This window comes from Callospermophilus lateralis, chromosome 16 (assembly GCF_048772815.1).
Source record: "Callospermophilus lateralis isolate mCalLat2 chromosome 16, mCalLat2.hap1, whole genome shotgun sequence".
Lineage (NCBI taxonomy): Eukaryota > Metazoa > Chordata > Mammalia > Rodentia > Sciuridae > Callospermophilus > Callospermophilus lateralis.
The window spans coordinates 45061625-45085440 of record NC_135320.1 but is presented as its reverse complement, the minus strand read 5'-3'; the positions used below and the strand labels follow the sequence as shown (position 1 = coordinate 45085440).

At 35.6% G+C, this 23816-nt stretch overlaps 1 protein-coding gene across 1 annotated transcript in view; it reads left to right on the top strand.

Moving 5' to 3' along the window:
* The window catches only part of Cngb3 (cyclic nucleotide gated channel subunit beta 3), a 134202-nt gene that overhangs the window by 41331 nt on the left and 69055 nt on the right, over positions 1-23816 (top strand). Inside the window, exons 4-6 of the mRNA XM_076836248.1 lie at positions 16319-16473; positions 17286-17438; positions 18325-18533. Coding sequence (XP_076692363.1) covers positions 16319-16473; positions 17286-17438; positions 18325-18533 — 517 coding nt within the window. The remainder of the gene's footprint in view (positions 1-16318; positions 16474-17285; positions 17439-18324; positions 18534-23816) is intronic.

The window sequence follows — 23816 nt, the reverse complement described above, 5'->3', positions numbered from 1 at the left end:
CCTATTTTCCTCTTAAATATTCAAAAGTATTTCCCTATAGTTTATCATATAATTCTCCTCAGCAAAATATCAGCTTTGCCTTACATATAAGAAAAATACAATGAAGTTAGTGTCATTCACCTTAAATATTCAAACTCACCTTCGAGCGTGTATTATTAAAATAGAACCTGAATAATTAACTATATTCTCATTTAGTTGTGTTCCATATATTTTGAATGTTCTCTACTTTTTAAAATTTTTAGTTATAGGTGGACACAACATCTTTATTTTATTTTTATGTGGTGCTGAGGATTGAACCCAGTGCCTCATGCATGCTAGGCGAGCACTCTACCTCTGAGCCACAGCTCCAGCCCAACTTTTTCTTTTTTTCCCCAGTACTGAGGATTGGACTCAGGAATTTTAAATTGACCTATATCCCCAGTCCTTTTTTACTTTTTATTTTGAGACAGAACCTCGCTTGCTGAGGCTGGCCTCAAATTTGTGATTCTCCTGCCTCAGCCTTCTAAGTCTGACATTACAGACATGAGCCATTGTACCCAGCTGTTCTCTATTTCTTAAGAGAAAATAATCATTATAAACTATTTTGACAAATGAGTATCCAAATGTTCACCTTCAAATGTGAGCAAACATTGAGTTCTAGTTATTTTCATTTCTTTTCTACCTTTGTTAAAATTTATTTTTTATCTTTTTATCAACTATTTGTATGTCTAGCCCTTCAATCATGTAGACAGGGCATCAGTTTCTCTGAAAAGAACATAATAAAGCCTATCTCATTGAGTTTTGTAAGAATTATATATTGACACACCTAAATTTTCAGAAAAATCAGGATTTCTACCATTCCCTAAGAAAGAGAAATAGTGCTTAAGCTTAGAAAAAAAGTAGGGCTCCTGTCGGCACTTTAGGTATTTAAACTTGCAAGATTACTCCTGTCAACAATATTTCTCAAACTTTAATGTGCACACAAATCATCTGAGGAGCTTCTAACATGTAGGTTCTGATTCAATAGGTCTGGGTTGGTGGCCTAACAAGCTCCCGGAGGATGCCAGTGCTACATGTCCATGGACCACTTTGAGTTTCAGACATAGAACTCCATATTTTTACCTAAGGATGTTAGACATAACTAAGTCAGTAGCCTGCCATTGGGTTAGTGATGCCTTTTTTTCAGTTAAACATTTAAATTGTATATAATTATAGATTGACATGCCCTTGTAGGAAATAATATGAAAAGATTCCATATATCCTTTATCTGATTCCCCCTACTATGGTGAATCTTGAAAACTATAGTATTAGATATTGACTTTGAGAATCTACCAATCTTATTCAAGTTTCCCCAGGTATACTCATTTATATGCATGTAATTGTGTGTGTGAATAGTTATATGCAAGTTCTCAAATTCACTGCCACAATCAAGATACATAACAGTTCCATCACTGCAATGTTCCCTTATATTGTGCTCTGATATTCAAACCCATCTCCCTCCCTACCTCTATACTGTACCCCTACCCTAATCCCAGACAATCACTAATCTATTCTCCATCTCGGACAATTTTGTCATTTCAAAATGGTATATGAATGAAATCACATCAAATGTAACCCTTTGAGACTGGCTTTTAACCAGAATAATTTCCCAAAGATTCAGCAAAGTTGTGTGTGCATCTATAGTTCATTCATTTCATTCATTCATTCATTCATTCATTCATTCATTTTAATTTGTTCTAATAAATTATACATGATTGCAGAATGCTCTTCAATTCGTTGTACACTAATGGAGCACAATTTTTCACTTCTCTGGTTGTACACAAAATAGGGTCACACCATTCATGCAATCATACATGTACCTAAGGTAATGTTGACTGTCTCATTCTATCATCTTTCCTATCTCCATTCTCCCTCCCCACCCCTCCCTCCCCTTTGTCCAACCCAAAGTTCCTCCACTTGTCCCATGCCCTCCACAACACTTCATTTCTTTTGCTTGTTTTGTGGTACATAACATGAATGTACCATAGTTTGTTTGACTGTTCACCTGTTGAAAGACATCTGGGTTGTTTCAGTTTAGGGTTATTACAAATAAAGCACTTGTGAATATTTGTGCATGGTTTTTTGTGCAAACATGGGTTTTTATTTCTCTGGGACAAATGCCTAAGAGTACAATTGTAGTCATGTGATAATTGGATGTTTGGTTTTGTAAGAAACTGCCGAACTGTTTATAGAATAATTGTGCCATTTTACATTTCAACCAACAGTGCATGAGTGACCCAGTTTTGGTAGACTTGTGAACATTTGATGTTGTCATTATTTTTTTTTATTTTAGCCACTCTGAGAGATACGTAATGTTATCTCATTGTGGATTTAATTTGCATTTCCTAATAGGTAATGATGCTGAACATCTTTTCATGTGCTTATTTGCCATCTGTTTATCCTCTTCTGTGAAATATCTGTTCATGTCTTTTGCTCATTTTATGAGCTTATTGTCTGTTTTTTACTGTTGAATTTTGAGAATACTTTATAACCTCTAGTTACTAGACCTTTGTCAGATATGTAGTTAGCAAATATTTTCTCCCCGTCTGGAGCTTGTGTTTTTATACTATTAACAGAATCTTTTACAAAGCAAAATTTTTAAAATTTTGATCAGGTACAGTTTATCAATTTTTCCTTTTATGTGCTGAGCTTTTGATGTCAAATTTAAGAACATTTTGCCAGCCTAGGTCTGTAAGATTGTCTCCTATTTTTTCTGAAAGTTTTATACTTTTATATTTTCCACCTAAGTCTGTGATCCATTTTGAGTTAATTTTGTATAAAGTGTGAGGTTTAAATTGAAATTTACTCTTTTGCCTATGAATGTCCAGTTGGTCCAGCATGATTTGTTTAAAAGTCCTCCTTCTTTGAATTACTTTGCACCTTTGTAAAATATCAGTTGGTGGCTTTTTAATGGTGGCATGAATGTCCTGCAGGTCTGTCCTCAGCAGCAGATAACTGACAGCAATCATGATGATGGCAGTGACCTAGTCAGTACAAACTTCTTTATGGAAATATAATTACTAAAAAAAGAAGGAAAGTCATTACCAGCTGCTTATATCTTATGGGAAGTTTCAATATAGAGCCAGACTACCAGTACAGTTTTCTCACTGAGTTTCAGCAGTTATCAGCAACTTATTTAATTTCATCTTGCTCTTTATTAATCTACTTCTATAATAGAAGTTAGACACTTTGTCCTTTCACTTAGTGATTTGAAAGTCAAACACTATTTAAATTTTACTCACATTCCCTGCCACCTTTTTCAATATGTGTAGTTTGCTTCTTGTGCTTCAGATCAACTCCTTGTCTCTTCCTGGCTCTTTATTTGAAAGAAGTAAAAGAAGCAGTCATTAATTTGATACTCAGAGTATCCTTTAAATATATGCACTACTCTCTTCTTTAGTTCAATATCAAACTAGAAGTTCATTCTCTGTTCTCTTTTATTAGGTGCTGTTAATACTTGACCTAGAATATAAACGTTGTCTATGTTTTCAGGGGAAAGAAACTGGGCAAATATTTTCCTTGTCAGAAAGTGTATCTCTGATGATCATTTGCCACCCCATCTCTCTTAAAAAAGAACCTATCTGAGAACTTGTCTCAGCCAGTCATCCAATCTCCTAATTTCTAGATGGTCAAGGAGGGCTTGGTACTCCAGGACTCCATAAACTGGTCACAGTCAAAACTGGTCATATCAAAGTTTAGACATCGGTCCTGCAGCCCTATATCCCCACATGCAGACTCATGACCTTTTCTGTAGGTCTGATTATCAACATCCCCACTTCTTCTCCCTTCCCTAGCCTAATTTCCTTCTGTGCTATTTCTGGTTTCTCTAAGGCTTACGTGATTTTGCTTCATTGATTCAGGCAGTCTTGTTTTCCCACTTTCTACAAATTGCCTTCATTTGCATTTAGATTATTGAATTGCTCTGAAGGGAACCCATTCCTGCCAGGACTTTCCACACACATATCCATTGGTATCCCTAAGAATTAAGCCCATCTCTGAATCTTGAACTCCTGCTCCCATCTCCAGACTTTAGCCACACATCCTACTGCCACGGCAAAGACAAATCTGCCTCAGAGTAATTGACATTTTGCTTTAGGGAGTTGAAATAGTTCTATACTCCCTGTCCCTGTTGGACCTGCCTCTTGCTGTTCTATATCTCAATCCAATTTACTCACAATGGGAGAAGTTTGGTCAGAATCCAAGATATCCACCCACCATGTTTTAGTAGAGGTTGGAATTATTGTGCTTTAATGGTAGAAAATTGGGTTCAGCTTTTTCCAAGTTTTTTCCTCTTCCATGCAGTAAATTCACCTGGACATGGATTACTCATTAGGAGGGATCTCACTCGAGATGGATAGGTAGGAAGGAAGACCAATAGGCTCACCTGCTTATAACATATTCTTCTTCCTCATGGAAGAGTTTCCCAATAAAGCTTTCACCAAGCTCCTCCTCCCATATTGACAAAACACTCACCTTTGTGAATCTGAAAACTTGCACATTTTTTCAGCTCTGAATAAAGTTTCTCTATGGTGACTTTGGGTAATTTATCGACTCTGGTTTCTTTAAGATCTCCTTTGAGAAACTATATTGGTGTTGGAATGTCTAGATCTATCCTCCGTGCCCTTCTTACCTTTTCTTGCCTTCTCTACACCTGTTGACCTTTTTGTGCTACTTTCTGGGAAAATTCTTCAGCTTACTAATTTTCTCTCCAGCCATGTTTGTTCATTCTGCAATTTGCCTAATTTCACATCTTATTTTGTTTTTATTATTATTTTATTTTAGCTTTTAGGTAATCAAATTTTTTATCTCTAATTCACGAGTCGATTCCCTTTCACAATAATCCATGCCAATTAACATAAAAGACAATCTCTCTTATGTCTAAGAAGATATAATTCTTTTTGAAATTATAATTGATTTTGTTAAATCTGTTCCCTTGGATATTAGTTTTTCTCTTTGTTTTCTTTAGGATTGTAATCAATCTTCATAGTATTGATTTTGTATAATTTCTGGCAATTTTTGGCTGTGTGATCAGCTTTGTAATTGAAATTCCACATAATTTGTATAGAATCAGTAGCATACCAAGAAGGAGCAGAAGATTTTATCATTGACATTGTTTAATTATTAATACATAGGGATAATAGAAAGCAGGTTAGCTTTGTTATTTTTAGGTTTTTGTTTTGCTTTGTTTTATCACCTATATCTGGGGGGAGATCACTCCTACCAAACTCCCTCTCACTCTATCTGCCTACCCTACCCCACTGTGTGGTATGGAATTTCTCTAAATGCTGTTTTGTTTATTGTATTCATCTTACAATGGTCGTGGGATTAAACATTGCCAAGGAGATTATAGCACTTACTCTTTGTCTTGGCATAGAGTTCCCCATTCCTTCTGAATTTGATCATCTACATCGGGAAATAACTCTGTCTCTCAAATTCAGATTCTCTCTCACTGCCCAGGGTCAGTTGTTTCTGCTCCCATTCACCTGACACAAGTTTGGGGCTGGAGAAAACTACATCACAATTCTGAATATGGTTGATCATGGCTCCTTCTGGCTCCTTGTCTTCACTCCCTCCAAGGGTAGAATACTTCCAGAAACCTCTGACTTTGTGATAAACATCTCTTAGGAGTATTGTGGGTAGTGATTTTCTTCACTGATGACAAAAGCCACACTGTTCTGAGCACTGCCCAATTTGGAAGCATTGCATGAGTTAAGAACCCATGTGCTCTCTGCTTTTTCTAATCTTCTCAGATTTGCTGGTTTACTGGTAATAATATCTTGTTTTACAACATTATAGATTTTTATAAAATATATTTGCTAACATTTATAGGCCTTTATGGCATTTACCCTATTATTTTCATCCACTTCTTAAAATAACTTTACCCCTTTTTTTATGGACACACATGTGTTTCACGTCAGTCTGCTAGTGCTGCCGTAACAATATACCACAAACTGAGTGGATAAAACAGCCGAAGTTTATTTTCTCATCATTCTGGAAATAAGAAGTCTGAGATCAAGCATTGCTAGGATTAGTTTCCCATGAAGCCTATTTCTGGTTTGTCAATGGCCACCTTCTTGCTAATCCAGGGACACTAAACCCCTAAACCACATACTCAGCCCTTTTTTTCCTAATTAATTATACATGACATTAGAATACATTTTGACACATCATACATAAATGGAGTATAATTTCTCAATCTTCTAGTTGTACATGATGCAGAATAACATCAGTCATGTAGTCATATCTGTACATGTGGTAACAATGTCTGATTCATTCTACTACCCTTCCTTCCCCCTTCCCTCCCCTCTACCTAATCTAAAGTAACTCTGTTCTTCCCTAGCACCACCCCCCTTATTGTGAATTAACATCCACATATCAGAGAAAACATTCAGCCTTTAGTTCTTTGAAATTGGTTAATTTCACTTAGCATAATAGTCTCCAGCTCCATCTATTTACCTGCAAATACCATAATTTCATTCTTCTTTAAGGATGACTAATATTCCCTTGTGTATATATACCACATTTTCCTTATTCATTCATATTTAGAAAGGCACCTAGGTTGGTTCCATAGTTTGGCTATTGTGAATTGAGCTGCTATAAACATTGATGTGGCTGCATCACTATACTATGCTGATTTTAAATCCTTTGCGTATATATCAAGTAGTGTGATAACTGGGTCAAATGGTGTTTTCATGCCAAGTTTTCTGAGGAATCTTCATACTGCTTTCTAGACTGGTTGCACCAATTTACAGTCCCACCAGCAAGGTATTAGTATACCATTTTCCCCACATCCTAACTAAAATTTATTGTTACTTGTACTCTTGATAATTGCCACTCTGACTGGAGTGAGTTTAAATCTTAGAGGAGTTTCAATTCGCATTTCTCTAATTGTTAGAGATGTTGAACATGTTTTCAATTTGTTGACCAATCATATCTCTTCTCTGTGAAGTGTCTGTTCAGTTCCTTAGCCTATTTATTAATTGGGGTACTTAGCTGTTCTTTTGGTGTTATTGAGTTCTTTATATATCCTGCAGATTAATGCTCTATCTGAGGTACACGTAGTAAAGATTTTCTCCGGTTCTATAGGCTTTCTCTTTACCTTATTGTTTCCTTTTCTGAGAAGAAGCTTTTTAGTTTGAATCCATCCCACTTATTGATTCTTGATTTTATTTCTTGCACTTCTTGTTAAGGAAGTCAGATCCTAGGACAACATGGTGAAGATTTGGGCCTACTTTTTCTTTTATTAGGTCACGGTCTCTCTTCTAGTGCCTGAGTCTTTAATCAACGGTGAATTGAGTTTTGTGCAGGGTGAGAGATAAGGGTTTAATTTCATTTTGCTACACGTGGATTTCCAATTTTCCTAGCACCATTTATTGAATAGACTATCTTTTTTTTCCAGTGAATGTTTTTGGCACTTTTGTCCAGTATGAGATAACTGTATTTATGTGGGTTTGTCTCTGTGTCTTCTATTCTGTACCATTGGTCTACATATCTGTTTTGGTACAAAACCATGCCATTTTTGTTGCAATGGCTCTATAGTAGAGATTAAGTTCTGGTATTGTGATGCCTCCTGCTTCATTCTTCTTGCTAAGGATTGCTTTGGTTATTCTGGGTCTCTTATTTTTCCAGTGAATTTCATGATTGCTTTTTCTAGTCCTATGAAGAATGTCATTGGGATTTTAATAGGAATTACATTATATCTGTATAACACTTTTGGTAATATGGCCATTTTGACAATATTAAGTCTGCCTATCCAGAAGCATGGGAGGTCTTTCCATCTTCTAAGGTCTTCTTTAATTTGTTTCTTTAGTGTTCTGTAGTTTTCATTATATAGGTCTTTCGCCTCTTTTGTTCCCAGATATACTTTTTAAGCTATTGTGATAGGGGTAGTTTTACTAATTCTCTTTCTGAAGATTCGTCACTAATGGACAGAAAAGTGTTTGATTCATGTTTGTTGGTTTTATATCCTTCTACTTTGATGAATTCATTTATTAATTCTGGAAGTTTTCTGATGGGTTTGGCTCTTCAAAATATAGAATCATGTCATTGGCAAATAGTGATAGTTTGAGTTCCTCTTTTTCTATTTGTATCTCTTTAATTCTTATTTTAATGGTTGTTCAAAACATTACAAAGCTCTTGACATATCATATTTCATGCATTTGATTCAAGTGGATTATGAACTCCCATTTTTACCCCAAATACAGATTGCAGAATCACATCGGTTATACATCCACGTTTTTACATAATGCCATATTAGTAACTGTTGTATTCTGCTACCTTTCCTATCCCCTACTATCCCCCCTCCCCTCCCCTCCCATCTTCTCTCTCTACCCCATCTGCTGTAATTTAATTCTCTCCCTTGTTTATTTTCCCATTCCCCTCACAACCTCTTATATGTGATTTTGTATAACAATGAGGGTCTCCTTCCATCTCCATGCAATTTCCCTTCTCTCTCCCTTTCCCTCCCACCTCTCATCTCTGTTTAATGTTAATTTTTTCCTCATGCTCTTCCTCCCTGCTCTGTTCTTAGTTGCTCTCATTATATCAAAGAAGACATTTGGCATTTGTTTTTTAGGTAGCTTCACTTAGCATAATCTGCTCTTTAATTCATTCCTCCTGTCTAATTGCCCTGCCCAGCCCTTTTTTTAAATATTTTATTTAGAAACAGGGCCTCACTGAGTTGCTTAGGGCCTTGCTAAGTTGGTGAGGTTGACTTTGAACTCACTCATCCTCCTGCCTTAGCCTCCTGAGATTCTGGGATTACACACATGGGACACTACACCTGGCCCCAGTTACTTTTTTGTAAATGTAAATTTTGAAAGCAGTCATCTGAATTTATCACTAATAATTGCCAAAACATAGCAAAAGAAAAAAAATACCTGCTCCTCCCTCTCCCCGCAATTTCCCAAATTTGAATATAATACTCCTTGCCTAATTTCTGTGTTATCAACAAGATAGAAGTTGCGTTTAAAAGCACTTTAAAAAAAAATTTAAGTGTAGAAGGACACAATACCTTTATTTTGTTCATTTATTTTTATGTTGTGCTGAGGACTGAACCCAGTGCCTCACATATGCTAGGCAAGCACTCTACCACTGAGCCACAACTCCAACCCCTTAAAAGAACTTCAACAGGAATTTTTGAAAAATTAATTAACATTGGTTAAAAAGAAAATGACTCCTAATTAAGAATTAAAAGAAATCTAGTAAAATTTGCCCAAGCCAAAGTGATCCAAGATTTTATTAGAGGAAATAAATACTAGGTTTAAATGAGTTTGAAAATAATAAATGGAAATCCAAATAGTATTTAGAGAAAAAAAAAAGGCAGATTCTACATAGCTTTTTTACAAAATACTTAATAATGGGGAAAAAATGACAAAATTCAATAGCATTGCACATTTTCTTAACCAATTTTCTTAAAGAATACCCATGAAATTTTGCTTTCTAAAATTAAAGCCCTCCTCTAGCCCTCATCCTACTCATTTTGTGTGCGGCATGAGACACCACTGACCTCCTTTTTCAAACTGTTACTGTCCCTGGTTTTTGTGACATTTTTCTCTCTTAGATCTGCCTAATTGCTACTTCTCAGTACCTTCTTTTAATGCTACTCCTTAAATGTCAGCAAATTCCTGGGTTGTGAACTCCCAATCTTTTCTTGTTCTATGCAAGCTCTTAGTGGTAATCTCCTCCACAGAATGTCCACCAAGGAATCCTTGCTCAACAGCTCTAGTTCTGCCCTCCCTTCCGGCCTCAAGACCCAACTTCTCAACTGCCTGCTGTACTAAATGTATTTAAAGAAAAAAAAATAATTTTTAAATCATACCTCGAGTTTAACATATACTAAACTTCACAAATGTATTTAAATTTCTCTTATAATACCATCTGAATCGCCCATGTGGTATCACAATTGTCCATGTCGTTACCTTAGATTCATTTCCTAGGGCTGCCATAACAAATCACCACAAACTGAATGACTATTAATAACAGAAATTTATTCTCACAGTTCTGGAGGCTAGAAGCCCCAAATCAAGGTGTCTCCAGAAAGCACAGGGGGTGACTCTGTTCCATGCCTCTCCTATAGCTTCCAGTGATTGCCCACGTTCTGCCTCTTTTATCACATGGTATTCTTACTATGTGCTTTCTCCATGACTTCATTCCCAGTCATCTTTATTATTTCTTTCAAGATACAGTCTCACTGAGGGTCTGTCTAAGTTGCTGAGGCTAATCTCAAACTTATGATCCTCCTGCCTCTGGGTCCCTGGGATTACAAGTGTGCTCCACTGTGCCCAGCCATGTGGCCTTCTTATAAGGAATCTAGTCACTAGACTAAGGGGCCTACCCTGCTGCAGTGTAAATTAAACTTAAGTACACATACTCTTTAATTTATGATAAGGTTACATCCTAATAAGCCCATCATTAAGTTGAAAATATCATAAAGTCAAAAAATGCGTTTAAGGGCTGGGGATATAGTTCAGTGGTAGAGTGTCTGCCTTGCATGCATGAGACCCTGGTTTCAATCCCCAGCTCCCCCCAAAAAACACATTTAATATACCTAACTTACCAAACATCATAGTCTAGCAACACAGCACTCCATAGTTGTTTGCCCTCACAGTGGTATGGCTGATTGGGTCACTGATGCCGCCCAGCATCCCAAGAGTTATCATACTGGGTATCACTAGCCCAGAAAAAAAGATCAAAATTCCAAGTCCAAAGTGAAGTTACTACTGAGTGCTTCTCACTTTTGCCCCATCATGAAGTCAAAACATCATAAGCTGAACAATGTTAAGCCAGGAACCATTCATAATTAAATATGCAAATAACTTCTTTCTAAATATGCTGAGGTTCCAGGTGAACATAAATCTTGGCAGATACTATTCGATGCAGTACACTGACCAAACTTGAAATTTCATACTTTTCTGTTAACCCACATAATTTAAATTGATTATCTCTCTTGTCCAAGTCATATTCCTTTCTCTCCACAGCTATCTTCTTTGTATTTCCAATTACTTTTCTAAAACATATTTAATCCTTTCTCTCTTCTGCTTGAAGTTCAACTGTGCTTCCCTGTCAGTTTCAGCCTGACCTTTAAAGGCAAATTCTAGGTGATCGATTTGGGGTTGTATGTTAAAATGTGTAAGACTTTAAGGTTTAATATCTCTGTGTACTCATCCTGTCATATCGTCCCCATCAAAATTTTTCATCTTAAAGAAAATGTGGTATTGTTCCACCATAAAAAGAGATGAAATTCTGTCATTTGTGGTAACAGGGATGAAACTGAAGGATGTTGTGTTAAGTGAAATAAGCCAGGCACAGAAAGACAATGTTCTCATTTATATGCAGAAGCCAAAAAAGGCGATCTCATAGAAATAAAAGTAGATTAGTGGTCACTAGAGGATAGAAAGAGGGATAGAGAAAGATTGAACGATGGGTACCAAAATACTCTTAGAGATAAGTGTCAGTGTTCTACAGCATAGTAGCAACTATACTTCACAGCATATTAAAAAAAAAAAAAAAAAAAAAAAAACTAGAAGAGAGAACAGAGAAGTTCAAAAGTTCCTGACACAAAGGAATGGCAAATTCTGAAAGAGATAAAAATGGTAATTATCCTGATTTGATCATTACACATGGCATACATGTATCTAATTCACAGTGTATCCCATAAATTCATTATTATGTGTCAATTCAAAATAAAAACTAAATGCAAAGAAAGAAATTTTTAAACTAGTCATCCTTTCATATTATGCTAAAACAGCCATCTTAAACTAGAGAACATGTCTTTTCTGAATATATATGAAAACTTTCCAAACGTCCTAATAAACAAAGACAATTCTAAAAGAATTTTAACATTTATATCTTTAAGGTTTACTCTTTCTTAAAACTGATATTAGTGAGTACACCTAGAAACTATGAGCTTTTCTTTCCTATCTGTCCTTTCACAATGACTTTTTCCCACTTTACAAAAAGGAAGGCATGTTTCTCACCCGAGCAAAAGCTTCTGTGAATCCCAACAGAGACAACTGTCAATTACACAACGTTTTTCTGCCTGTATGACTGGTTGAATTGTAAGAAATGAGGAACACTGGTATAATCCTACTTTTTCATCAATTTTAATGAGAATTTTATGTACTCTTATTTTTAAAGTCACAAAAATTCATTTTAACAATAACTAATTCATTCTTCTTTCTTTCACACAGGTACATAAATCAATTTTAGAAATCTCATACATACTTCTCAATAAGAGATGATTCAATAAGATCTTCCTTCCAAATATGAAAACATTTTTTTCCAAAATTGTGTATCTAAATTTGTAAAATATTTTTCCTGCCTACCAATTCTTTCATCATGCAGTTATGAGAAGGGATTCTTTAAAAACCATACAATGTAAACTAGAAATATCAAATGCAGTTCAAATAAAATAGTTTAAGCAAATCAGTTGATTTCCTCTTCTACCCACACTTGGTTAATTATGTCGTGAAATATGTCTTTCTTCATCTCTATCTTTAACTGTTCAGTCACAAAATAACCTGAAGAAAAATACATACATAGCTTCTATGTGTATGCAATTAGAGGTAAAGACTAGTGAGGATTATCTAGAAAAGAAGTCAACAAAAAAGAAGAGAAGATGAACTACAATAGCATATTAATGTTCCAGCTAACACAGAAATAAAAATTTATAGTAGCTGAAATATAGACATGTATTTGAAATACTGTCATGTTTCTAATATTATTTTCAGCATTTTAAATGTGAGGTACATTTATACAATACAAACTGGTAAGATTAAGAGGCAAGTATAGGGTCAATTAGGGCTTATAGATAATTCAAGAAATGAAGAAATATTCTCTTTAGGTTTTAGGGCTTGAATCAGACATTTGACAGTATGAATACCGGACTTTATAGTTAATGATCCACTAACCCTTAACTTTGCTTTTTATAGATTCTTTTAAAGCATTGCAGAAGATCAAATAAGGTCAAGCAAAAGGTTAGAAGTAGCAGGTTTATTTAACAAGTAATTATTTAAAAATCTACTTTGTCCTAGGGCTTGTGAAGTACAAAGAAAATATTTAATTCTGACCTTGAGAACCTCACAGTGTATGATGACATCATCCCCACATTGTTTCGAATATCCCATGTGGACTGATATCAATCTCTGCACAACTGTATTTGTGAATGTCTACTTAGTCACACAAAAAAGTACCTATCACACAAGGTCTTACAAATACTGTGAACTGAGTCTACACACACATAAACAAAAAGAAATCATTTTTTTGTGTACCCGCTACACAGAAATACCTGACTTCCAGATTTCTATTTATATTCATGTCATCATCATGAACCTAGTCTCTTGTAATAAAAATTTGGAAGTCATTCCCGATTCTTTTTTTGAGTTACCCCAAACTCCATAAAATTCACCGAATCCTGTGAGTTCTTGTAAAGTGTTTCTTTAACCTCTCTTCCCCTTTAGTCAGTTCTAATGTCACCTATTAGAATAACTGTGTTCTTCATCTACATGCTTTCATGATGCCCCTCTTCCACCCATCCTCTTATTATTGCTAATTCTCCAAAATACAAATCTATCTGCCTCTGTTCCTCATTTGCATAATAGTCCGCCCTAACTCTTCTCTACAGCTTCAAGTCCAAACTCTGAAATATAAAACCAGCAAAACTTCTCTCTACTCATCATGCGCTTCCAGACCCAACCACCATCATTCTTGCCACACTCTGAACCTGGCCCCATCCACATGTACGCACCAAAATATTTGCTGAATATATCATGTTCTTTCATGTCTTTGTACTGCTCTCCAGGCTTAGAAGTCCAGTACTTCACTTCTGTCAAAGGTCTGTTAATCCCTTAAGATTTAACAAATGTCCTGTCCTTAACAGCCCAGCCCAAGTACAATCTAAGCATAGTACTATGTTCACATATCCTTATGTTTTGATTTGAATATAAGGTCTCCCCCAAAAGTTCATGGGTGAGACAGTGCAAGACGGTTTAGAGGTGAACTGATTGGGTTATGAGAACCTTAACCCAATCTGAGAATTGATCCCCTGATAGGGATTAACTGAGTGGTAACTATAGGCTGGTACTGTGTGGCTGGAGGAGGTGGGTCCCTGGGGGTATGCCTTTGGGATATATATTTTGTCTTTGATAAATGGACCACTCTCTCTCTGCTTCTTATTGTGATATCTTAAGCCACTTTCCTCCACCACACTTTTCCACCATGATGTTCTGCCTTATGTTATGCCCCAAGGAATGGATCCAGCTGTCTATGGACTGAGACTTATGAAACCATGAGCCCCCATGCAAATTTTTCCTCCTCTAAAATTGTTCTTGTCAGATGCTCTGTCACAGTAGTGAAAAAAGTTGACTAAAACACCTTATTATTTATTGTTTGGTATTTATTTAGATTCTTCTATGAATATTCATAGGACCAGTCTCTAACTCATCCATTCTTGCTATACATAAAAAAAGAAGCTTAATAACTGCTTCGTAGCATACTATATTTTAAGAAAGAATCAAAGCATTCATTAAAACATCATACGATATTCAATAAATATGTATAATTTTATGTTTTTTATGTATCAGAAATATGTTTTTTAATTATCAGAAAAATGAATCAATAGGATGAAATCTATGCCGATTCTTATCATAAAAGGTTATTCTGGCTTTATAGACCTAGAGTCCATCCATTTCTGTATTTTTTTAAGATGCATCTAATTTTTTTCCACTGTAATTCAGTCTTCACCATTCTTATATACTTATAAATGTCTTATCTAAGTGAAGACTCTTAATACTGATACAGGATACTTGACCCTTGAAACAGGCATAAATTAGGAGAATAAAAAAAATAAAGAGATAAAAACACCGATAGTCTTAGAATCTGTAAACAGTTATATAAGTGACACATTCTTGGACCAGGTAGAGTATAGGAAGGAGCTCATTAACAAATACAAGTAGTATTCTCTTAAATGAAATCTGCAAGTTACACAGTTCCAATGTGAAAATCCATGTATTCCAGTTTAGAATTGAGAAGGAAAGGAAATGTATGAATGTGAGGAGACAAAAATGGATAAAAATGGATACGGGGAGGGGGGGGGCTGAGGATGTGGCTCAAGCGGTAGCACTCTTGCCTGGCATGCGTGTGGCCCAGGTTCGATCCTCAGCACCACATACAAAAACAAAGATGTTGTGTCCACCAATAACTAAAAAATAAATATATAAAAAAATGGATACAGCCAACATGGACCAATGTAGACCCAGTGTTGAACAGTGGAAGAAAAGGAGTAGATGTCTAGAAGAAATGTGAAAGAAAATTCAGATCTTTACTAGTCTATATCCAATACTCTATCAGTCTGTTCATGTGTTTTCTTGGAAAGGAAGTTTATTAAAGACACACCAGCTATATTTAATACAAATTACCTCAAACTTAGTGGTTTAACACCTATTCATTAATTCATAGTTCCATAGAGCAGAAGTATGGGTGGTCTTGGCTGGGTTCTCTACTTAAAGTTTCACCAGGCTGAAATCAAGGTGCCAGGCCAGGCAAATCTCTCATTTGGAGGCTTTAGAGAAGATTTACCTTCTAACATATTCAAGTTATTGACAAAAAGCAGTTCCTTGTGGTTGTAGAAGTAAGGTCCCTGTTTTCTACTTATAAACTAGCCAAGATTACTCTTAGTCTATTAAGAGTCCTCACGTAATTCTTATCCAGTGGTCTTCACTAGAACTCAACAATACAGGATTTCTCTCAATTAACAACCATCTTATGCTTCAAGTTATCTTGTGACTTCCTGCGCTGTCACCAGCTGAAGAAACTGTTCCTAAAGGACTCATTAATTAGATCAGGTCCACCTGTATAATCTCATTATTTTGAAGAGAAAAATACCATATAAACACACTAAACAGGGGAGCAAATCCCATATTTGTTGTACCCAGGATGATGCAGGATGTGGATACCAATCCACAGGAAATCTTGGGACCATCTTAGATTTCTGACAACTGTGAAAGCTACACTTTTATTCTCCTAGTGATAGAATTCAATGATGGAATCACAGTCATTAAGATCTGATATTTTAAAAAATTAACATTTGCTGTTTGTGGATTTTAATTTTTCTGTGACAAATCTATATTCCACCAAAACTATTCCCATCAAATGTTAATGTTTGGATTATTCTATTCAATTGCAAAAGGGGGAAATTAATAATATTGAATATATAAGGAAAGTGAAAATACTTAATCTCTCCCCTGTGGGTATCTTCTCCTGGGCCCATCTCTAACTCTAGTCTTTTTTCTTCCTCTTTAAGTCCAAAGAGCAAACCACCTGGAGCCCCTGTCATAAATGAATATGCTGATGCTCAGCTACACAACCTGGTGCAAAGGATGCGTCAAAGGACAGCCCTATACAAGAAAAAGCTGATAGATGGAGAATTATCCTCACCTGAAGCCAGCCCACAAAAGGGTAAGCATGGTCCCCTTAAAGTACCAGGAAGAAGGAAGTCATGAGGAGATATGATTTGCAAAATACAAATCATGCAATTTGGATCCCCCAAATAGATCCTGAAACAAATAATTTAGGTACAAATAGTTTATTTTGAGAGTGATCCATACATGTGTGTGGGTCTGATAATGTATGCATACACACATATATCTAAGAGATTTCAGAAAGTTTGTTTAATAACAGATAAATATGAATCAAATTGTTAATTACATAGGATAGAGTTGAGGACTTCCTTATAGTTCTATAAGGAAGATTGAGTTTTCAAAAGGACCTATGTGTTATATGTTTATTTTTAAAGAGGTGAGGCTTAAAGAAATCAGTCTTTATAGCTTGACAAAGACTGAAAATACTATTTTGAGCTTTGTTTACCCATGATTTGAAGGATATATGTGAAAGATATATACTTTAGCACCAAACTAAAACCTGTGGGATGGTGTGCATTTGTTTTGTAATACCTATGTGGCACTTTATTACTGATTTTTAAACTTGCCATGTATTTCTCAAATTCCAATGTTTCCTTACTTGGGTAATTGTTATCGTTATCGTTTTATTTTACTTTATTTTTTATGTATACATTTAAAGTGTGAAACATGCTGTTTTGATATACATACAATGAAATGTCACTATTTTAAACCTAAGAGTTTTGTCTCATCTTTCTGTATTGAGAGAAGAATAGTTTCAAATGCTCTGCATTCATCAAATCTAAATTTTTGTGGATTAAGCCAAGTTTCACTAACCTATTTAAAATATCGCTTCTTTTTTCCCCTATAAAGCAAAGCCCACAGCTGTAGCACCAATACAAGAAAGTGATTCTAAGCTAAAAAAAGAAGATTACCAAGGCATGTTGTGTTGGAAATTCCAGAAGGCTCCTCTGAGAGAGTACCTGAAAAAAATTAGACTTCCAGGGAGCATAGATTCACACACAGGTACCACAAGCAAACCACTGGGAGGGCTGGCTATCACCAAAAACCCCTGTGGCCCAAAGTCACAGGGAGCATCTGTTTTTCCCAGCCATGTTCTGAATGTTTCTAGAAAGTATAATATAAGATACATAATCTGCAAAGGATTATTGGCCCCTCTCTAGTGGAAAGAAGAAATAATAGATTCCTGCCTGTTTTTAAAAGGTGGCCTGTCTTACACATAATAACCTTTGAAAAGAAGGCCCCAAACCACTCAGCAATATGTGTATACACACACACACACACACACAAACACACACACACTCATAAAGCATCCATCTTCTTCCAGGGCTTCACACTGTTAATTATTCTAATTAAACAATTTCCTCCTATGGTCTCCCTTGGGCAAAGGAAGGCTGTAGGTGAAGGGATGCAGACGGCCTTAATGGGCACATAGTCTGCTGTCCCCGAGAGAAAAGCCCTGGCAGGATTTGGCCTTGCTCTGGGTAGGCCTGCAGCTCAACCACGGAGCAGCAGAGACCTGTTCCTCCGTGGCTGAGCTGCAGGGGTCCGTGGCTGAACTGCAGGGGAGGCCTGAGCAGTGTCTCTCTGACTTCTTGGGTTTCCACTTTCCTGACTCCATATAGTGTGGTTACCCACTGGGATAGAGTCAGTGTGGCCATGAAACAGGAAAGAGATTGTCCACTGCTGAGTTAATAAGTTCAGTTTACCTTCCTCCTACCGTACAATGCTTCCCACTTTAGCAGCAGAATTGTATTGAATGTTTAATAGAGGCCTTAATGCAAATTGCTTATCTCCAAAAGCTAGTGTCTCCATTTGATCAAATTAAGCAAGAGAATTCTTTTACAATCTTTATTCCATGACATTTGGATGACTCCAATTGTTTTTCTAGATCGACTCTATCTTCTGTGGCTCTTACTTATCACCATTGCTTATAACTGGAACTGCTGGTTTATCCCCCTGCGTCTCTTCTTTCCATATCAAACACCAGACAACACACTCTACTGGATTATTATGGACATCATATGTGACATCATCTACGTTTCCGATATGCTGTTTATCCAGCCCAGAATCCAGTTTGTAAAAGGAGGAGAAATAATAGTAAGTGGAGTTTCAGAAAAGAAACTAACAAATGAACAATATCTAACCAATTTACAAAAAATAAAAAATAAACTAGCAATGTGATCTTATTTAATGTTCAACTGGCTATGTCTGTATGGAGTGGTCCTTAACCACAGGACACCATCAGTAAGAATAAGAATAAAGATAGAATCAAAAAAAAAAAACAAAACAGTTGAGTGTGCACTCTGCTGAAGAGCATGCATGAGGCTATGCCTTAATTTCCTCATCTTTAAAGCAGGAATACAAATGGTACCTTCATAACGCTGATAGAAAGGTTAAATAAATTGATGTATGCCAAGTGCCTAATGCTGTGCCTAGTGTATAGTGGGGAGTATTAAATGTTAGCTATGTTATTATTTTAACGTATTCACTTATTATGTTTCACACCTTTCAAGGACACCACGAAAAGGGGTGTTAACTATCCCATTTGGAGATGAATAAACTGAGGTTTGGAAATTATGAGTGATTTGTTCAATGCACAAAAGCTAGAAAGTGGCAGAGCCAGGATTCAAATGCTGATTTAAATTGGCAAGTTTTCCAGAATTTGATAATACTTGAGGATACAAACCTAGTGCGAAGTCTGAAATGACAAAACTATACACGTACTTTACCTAGGTGATGTTTTTTAAATGTATAAATTATCCATGTAAAAAAGAAAAACAATAAACATTGCTCTAGTAACAAAGCTTCAAACAGCATGCAAAGCAATTTTTTATCACATTGTAGTCTGCTGTTCACATCAGTAATTTTTAAATAAGATGGGCATTACTTCACTCATTAAAGTCTACTCTACCTTCTAAGAAACAGCATGGTGTTGAGAGAATATACTGGACTATATTTTTTTAGGACACTGTGTCTTGTGTATCATTATATAGTCAGCACCAAGCATAGTGCCTGCACATAATACAGAAATCAAGTCAAGGTTTTAGACCTGGTCATGTTGGGAAAACCTAACTTAAAAAGCAAAAATGTTGTGATGCTTTTTAATCAGTGTCAATTCACTGTATTTCCCAATACAGTGGCCACCAGGCACAAGTGCCTACTCAAATTGTAATCTGAATTGATTATAATTAAATAACATTTTAAAAATCTAGATTTTTTTCAGCCACCCTATTCATATTTCTGGTGCTCAACAACCTCATGTGGCTAACAGCTACCATAAGGGACTACAAAGAAGATTTGCAAAATATGCTATTTTTAAAATATGCTATTGGAAAGTGCTGTAAGGGACTGAGAGAGCAGTAAGCCTTTAATATCCCCACCCAGAAAGCTATGCCACAAAGAGGAACCACACACCTGGCTGCCGTGGGCAAATTACAAGCACACAACAGCACAGTTATCTTATATTTGTAAATAACTAGGATATCTTCTTTTCCAAATTCATTACTTCCCATTTCTTATGATCAAGTACAGTGGCCTGCCTCAGGAATTAGCATTGTTACCCTTAGGAAAAAGCACCTTCTCCTGGATTTATTCTCATGTTGGAATTTCATAGTCAAGCCCATTAATCCAAAACAGAAACAGAAAAAATATGTTTTCACAAGCATATACCCAACTCTTGGCCCTTTCCCTGCATAGCCAGCACAATGCTTCCTTTTTGACTGATGTCCACTGCGACCTCTTTCTCACAAATCACAAGCTAGGGCTTCACAGAACATGTCCTCCAACATCATGGCAAGAAGAGCAGACAGCCAAGTGTTTAGCAATGTAGGCTCGTTTATATCTTTGGAAAAGATAGATGTGTCCCCTAGTCTTCTGAATATTTTCTTGAGTCTCCAGAAGATCTTACATTATCAAAAGGCTGAAAGTAGTCATTTTGCTTATTTTTTTTCTTTTAAAAAAAGTTTTCTGGAAAACATCCCCTGTATTCAAAATCTTCCCTCAAAAGAAATTCTAAAGGCAAGAGCCAAAGCTGTTGCAAAAAAAAAAAAAAAAAAAATCTACTGAAAATAGTCCTTGTGCAGACTTGGGAGCATTAGTTAACTCACCAGCACCATCCCCAGAGCTCATGGCAGCTTGATGAATGATGATGATGGTGTACAAATAAGAAGTAAACAGCACCAAAAAACAGCACTAATTTCAACCTCCATTAGATGCACAAAGGGGGAGAAAATCAATGTTTGACAAATGGAAAATGACAAAATCAGTAAGGGAAGACTTTTATTTTCAATTTTCTAAGAGGCCTTTTGCACACAATGGAGTGTTAAAACCAAGAAAAATAACCAATAAAAACACACTCAACGAGCTCTATTTAAAATGCATTATCACAAGCTACAAATATAGAGCAAGAACTAATTGCTTTGTTTGTTCAAAAGAAGTTTAATGGTTTCTTTAATTTAGAGTAGGTAGTTTTAGCCTTTGAAACTTGATTACATTTTGGAACAAAGTATGCACCTCGTGTCCCCCACCTGAAGGTCTCACTACATTTATTCTGACTGTGCTACCTTTGGTGTACAACACCAAATTATTCATTCATTTATTTAACAAACATTTTAAATACTTACAGTTGCCAAGTAGGTTTAGCTATCTACTTTGTTGTTTAATACTTGTTGCACTAGGGTTGGAAGATAGAAATGTTAATTCTCCAAGGCCTTGAGAGGAAAAAAGGAACAGAGCAGACTGAGATGCTAACAGCCACCTTAGATGGAATCAGGAAAGTTTAAAAGTTTTCCACAACATTTATTTACAGTTCTTTCGTCTGAAAGTGGTACTACACAAAGGACAGAATTTTGAACCCAAGACCAACAAAAATGACTCTTGCATGTAATTTCCCATACATATGGAAGGGCTCAAGTTGAAAATGATAGTGGGGATTATTTTACATATGAGACACTCACATCCACAGCCCCTGATAGATAAATCTACCAATGACAAGGACGCAGGGAAATGTTCAATGTCATTCAGGCCCTTTGTTACAGTCAACTGCTTTTAGTACTTAATCCTCGCAATTACTGTTTTAAACTGACCTGAAGCAGATTAAACATTCCCTTCTCTGTATTCCATATTCTTTACTCATATTTCTGTGACTTGATTTTGTTATATAAAAATTAGCCTAATTATGATAGAGTAGAAGCAAACAGATCAGGGTTCTCAAATTTATTAACCACATCATTTGAAGAAAATAAATTTACTTTTTCACTGAAAACTTTCTTTTTCACCAGTAAAATGGGAATTGTGCCTACCTTATAAATCCATCATAAAGATTAAATAAGATAGCATGCACACCTGGCATGCAGAAGATGCATAATAAATTGTTGAATTAATTAAATGATTAGATGGTCACACAGGTAAATTTTGCTGCCTATGCCTATTTTTATATGTAGCTCTCTTTCTTTTTTTAATGCAAATATTTATAATTTGACAATATATGGTAACATACATTCATAAATGTAAACTTTAAAGTATAAAGATATTTGTAGATATAAAGATATTTATAATGCAAATTTGTATATTTCATAAATGTGAAAAGGCTTTATGTTCTAGGACAATAGTAAGTGGGTATAGATAGATGTAAAAAATGATAGGAGTTTTTAATTTTGGGGTTCTGGAATCATTCAGAATCATTTTAGAAGCATATTACTTTGTGGCCAGTTTTAGGGTATATTCATATCATATTTCTGACATTTGGTATTATCATAAGTAGTTTGTAGTTTTGTTCCATTGGTTTTATATCTGGTTTTCTTTTCTTTTCTTTTTGTTTTTCTTTTTCATTTGTTTTTTGTACTTGATAGTAAGTGTCTTGAAAGTAGGAATGTGTTCAGTTCATTTCCCTCTCTACCCTGAAGAGACCTGAAGAATAAATACACTCAAGTTACACTTGTAGGACTGAATGAATGGCAATATTGATTCAAGCATTTTCTTTCCTTAAATAATTATTTGATCTGGGTTACAGTTGTTTGAAATGTTATTCTTGTTGAAATACTTCTTTTATCCAGTCCATGTAAAATTACAGAATTGTTTATTGGAAGAAGTAAATAGTAAGTAAATATACTAACATCGGAGTAGAGCTTCTTCAAAAACTGTTAAAAAAGGATTTAGGTGCAATTAGCATATCTTCCTAAAGTAAGCCTCCCCTGAAGAAATGTTGCCTGCATAATGAGGAGGCTTAAAAGACAGAGAGAATTAAATAGGGTGACATTTTAAAAATAAGTGCCTGATTGTTACCGGTAAGCATGCTGATCCTCATAAGGCTAATGATGCCAAATTTATTTAGTGCTCTAAAGAAGAGGGATTTTAAAATCACTAGATGGTACTTTCATTTAATCTAGCAAGATTTAGTTGCATTTACATTTATTCAACTCTGAAAGTAAAGGGATAAATGTGCTAAAAACATCCTTCCTGGGTGAAGGGGGGATGTAGTAGTTTAACTTAACAGCTTAGTCCTTAAACTGTGTCTGTCTGTCCCATATAAACTTTGAAAGAGCTGAGTGATTTTATTCAAGCTTGGCACATAATTTATAAGGCAGACAACGTAAACCTGTCTGTATCTACCTGTAGCTTAATAAGCCATTTTATTTCACAGTACAAATCATTAAGTCAGCATGTCGTGTATGTGTTGTAATATGTTTCTATAAAATTTAGCTTTTGTCTGTGAGTAAAAACTATAGTCAAAAAAAAAAAGGGAAAGGGGACCAGAATTGAGGAGCTGACTAATCAATCTTTGACATTACTTGGCAGTGGTTTAAAGCTGAACTTTAACAACATGGATGATAATTATTAGACAATGCTGCTTCCATATATCAAAGTTTCAATACTTCAACTTATTAATAGTACAAAGAAATTTTTTCTTACATATAACTGAAACATAAATATAAATATAATATGAAGCACTAATTCTTTCAGGTATGAATATTAATGCTTCCCTATTCATCCTTCATGTATTGTACATTTATTGAGCACCTACTACATGTCAGACATTATTATGAACTAAGGAAACAGAGGCCACAGATATGTACCCTATTTTATTACATAGCTCAGCTACAAAAGGCAGACAAATGAAAGAAAAATGTTGGAATCTTATCTTGCAAGAACTGACAAAGATGACCCCAGGTTGCTATAAGGGTCAGAGAAAACTGTGTGAAGGAGGAGACACTTGGTCCAAATCTTGATATATGAGTTGAAGTTATCTTCACGCTTCCGCCCCTGAAAAATAAAGAACATGTGTCCTAATCTCTGGGAAGAACATGGGAAAAGGTGTCGAGGTGAGAAACTCTGGGGCATTTGAAAAACTGCTTAACAGAATGTGTCCTTGATGCTGCCGGA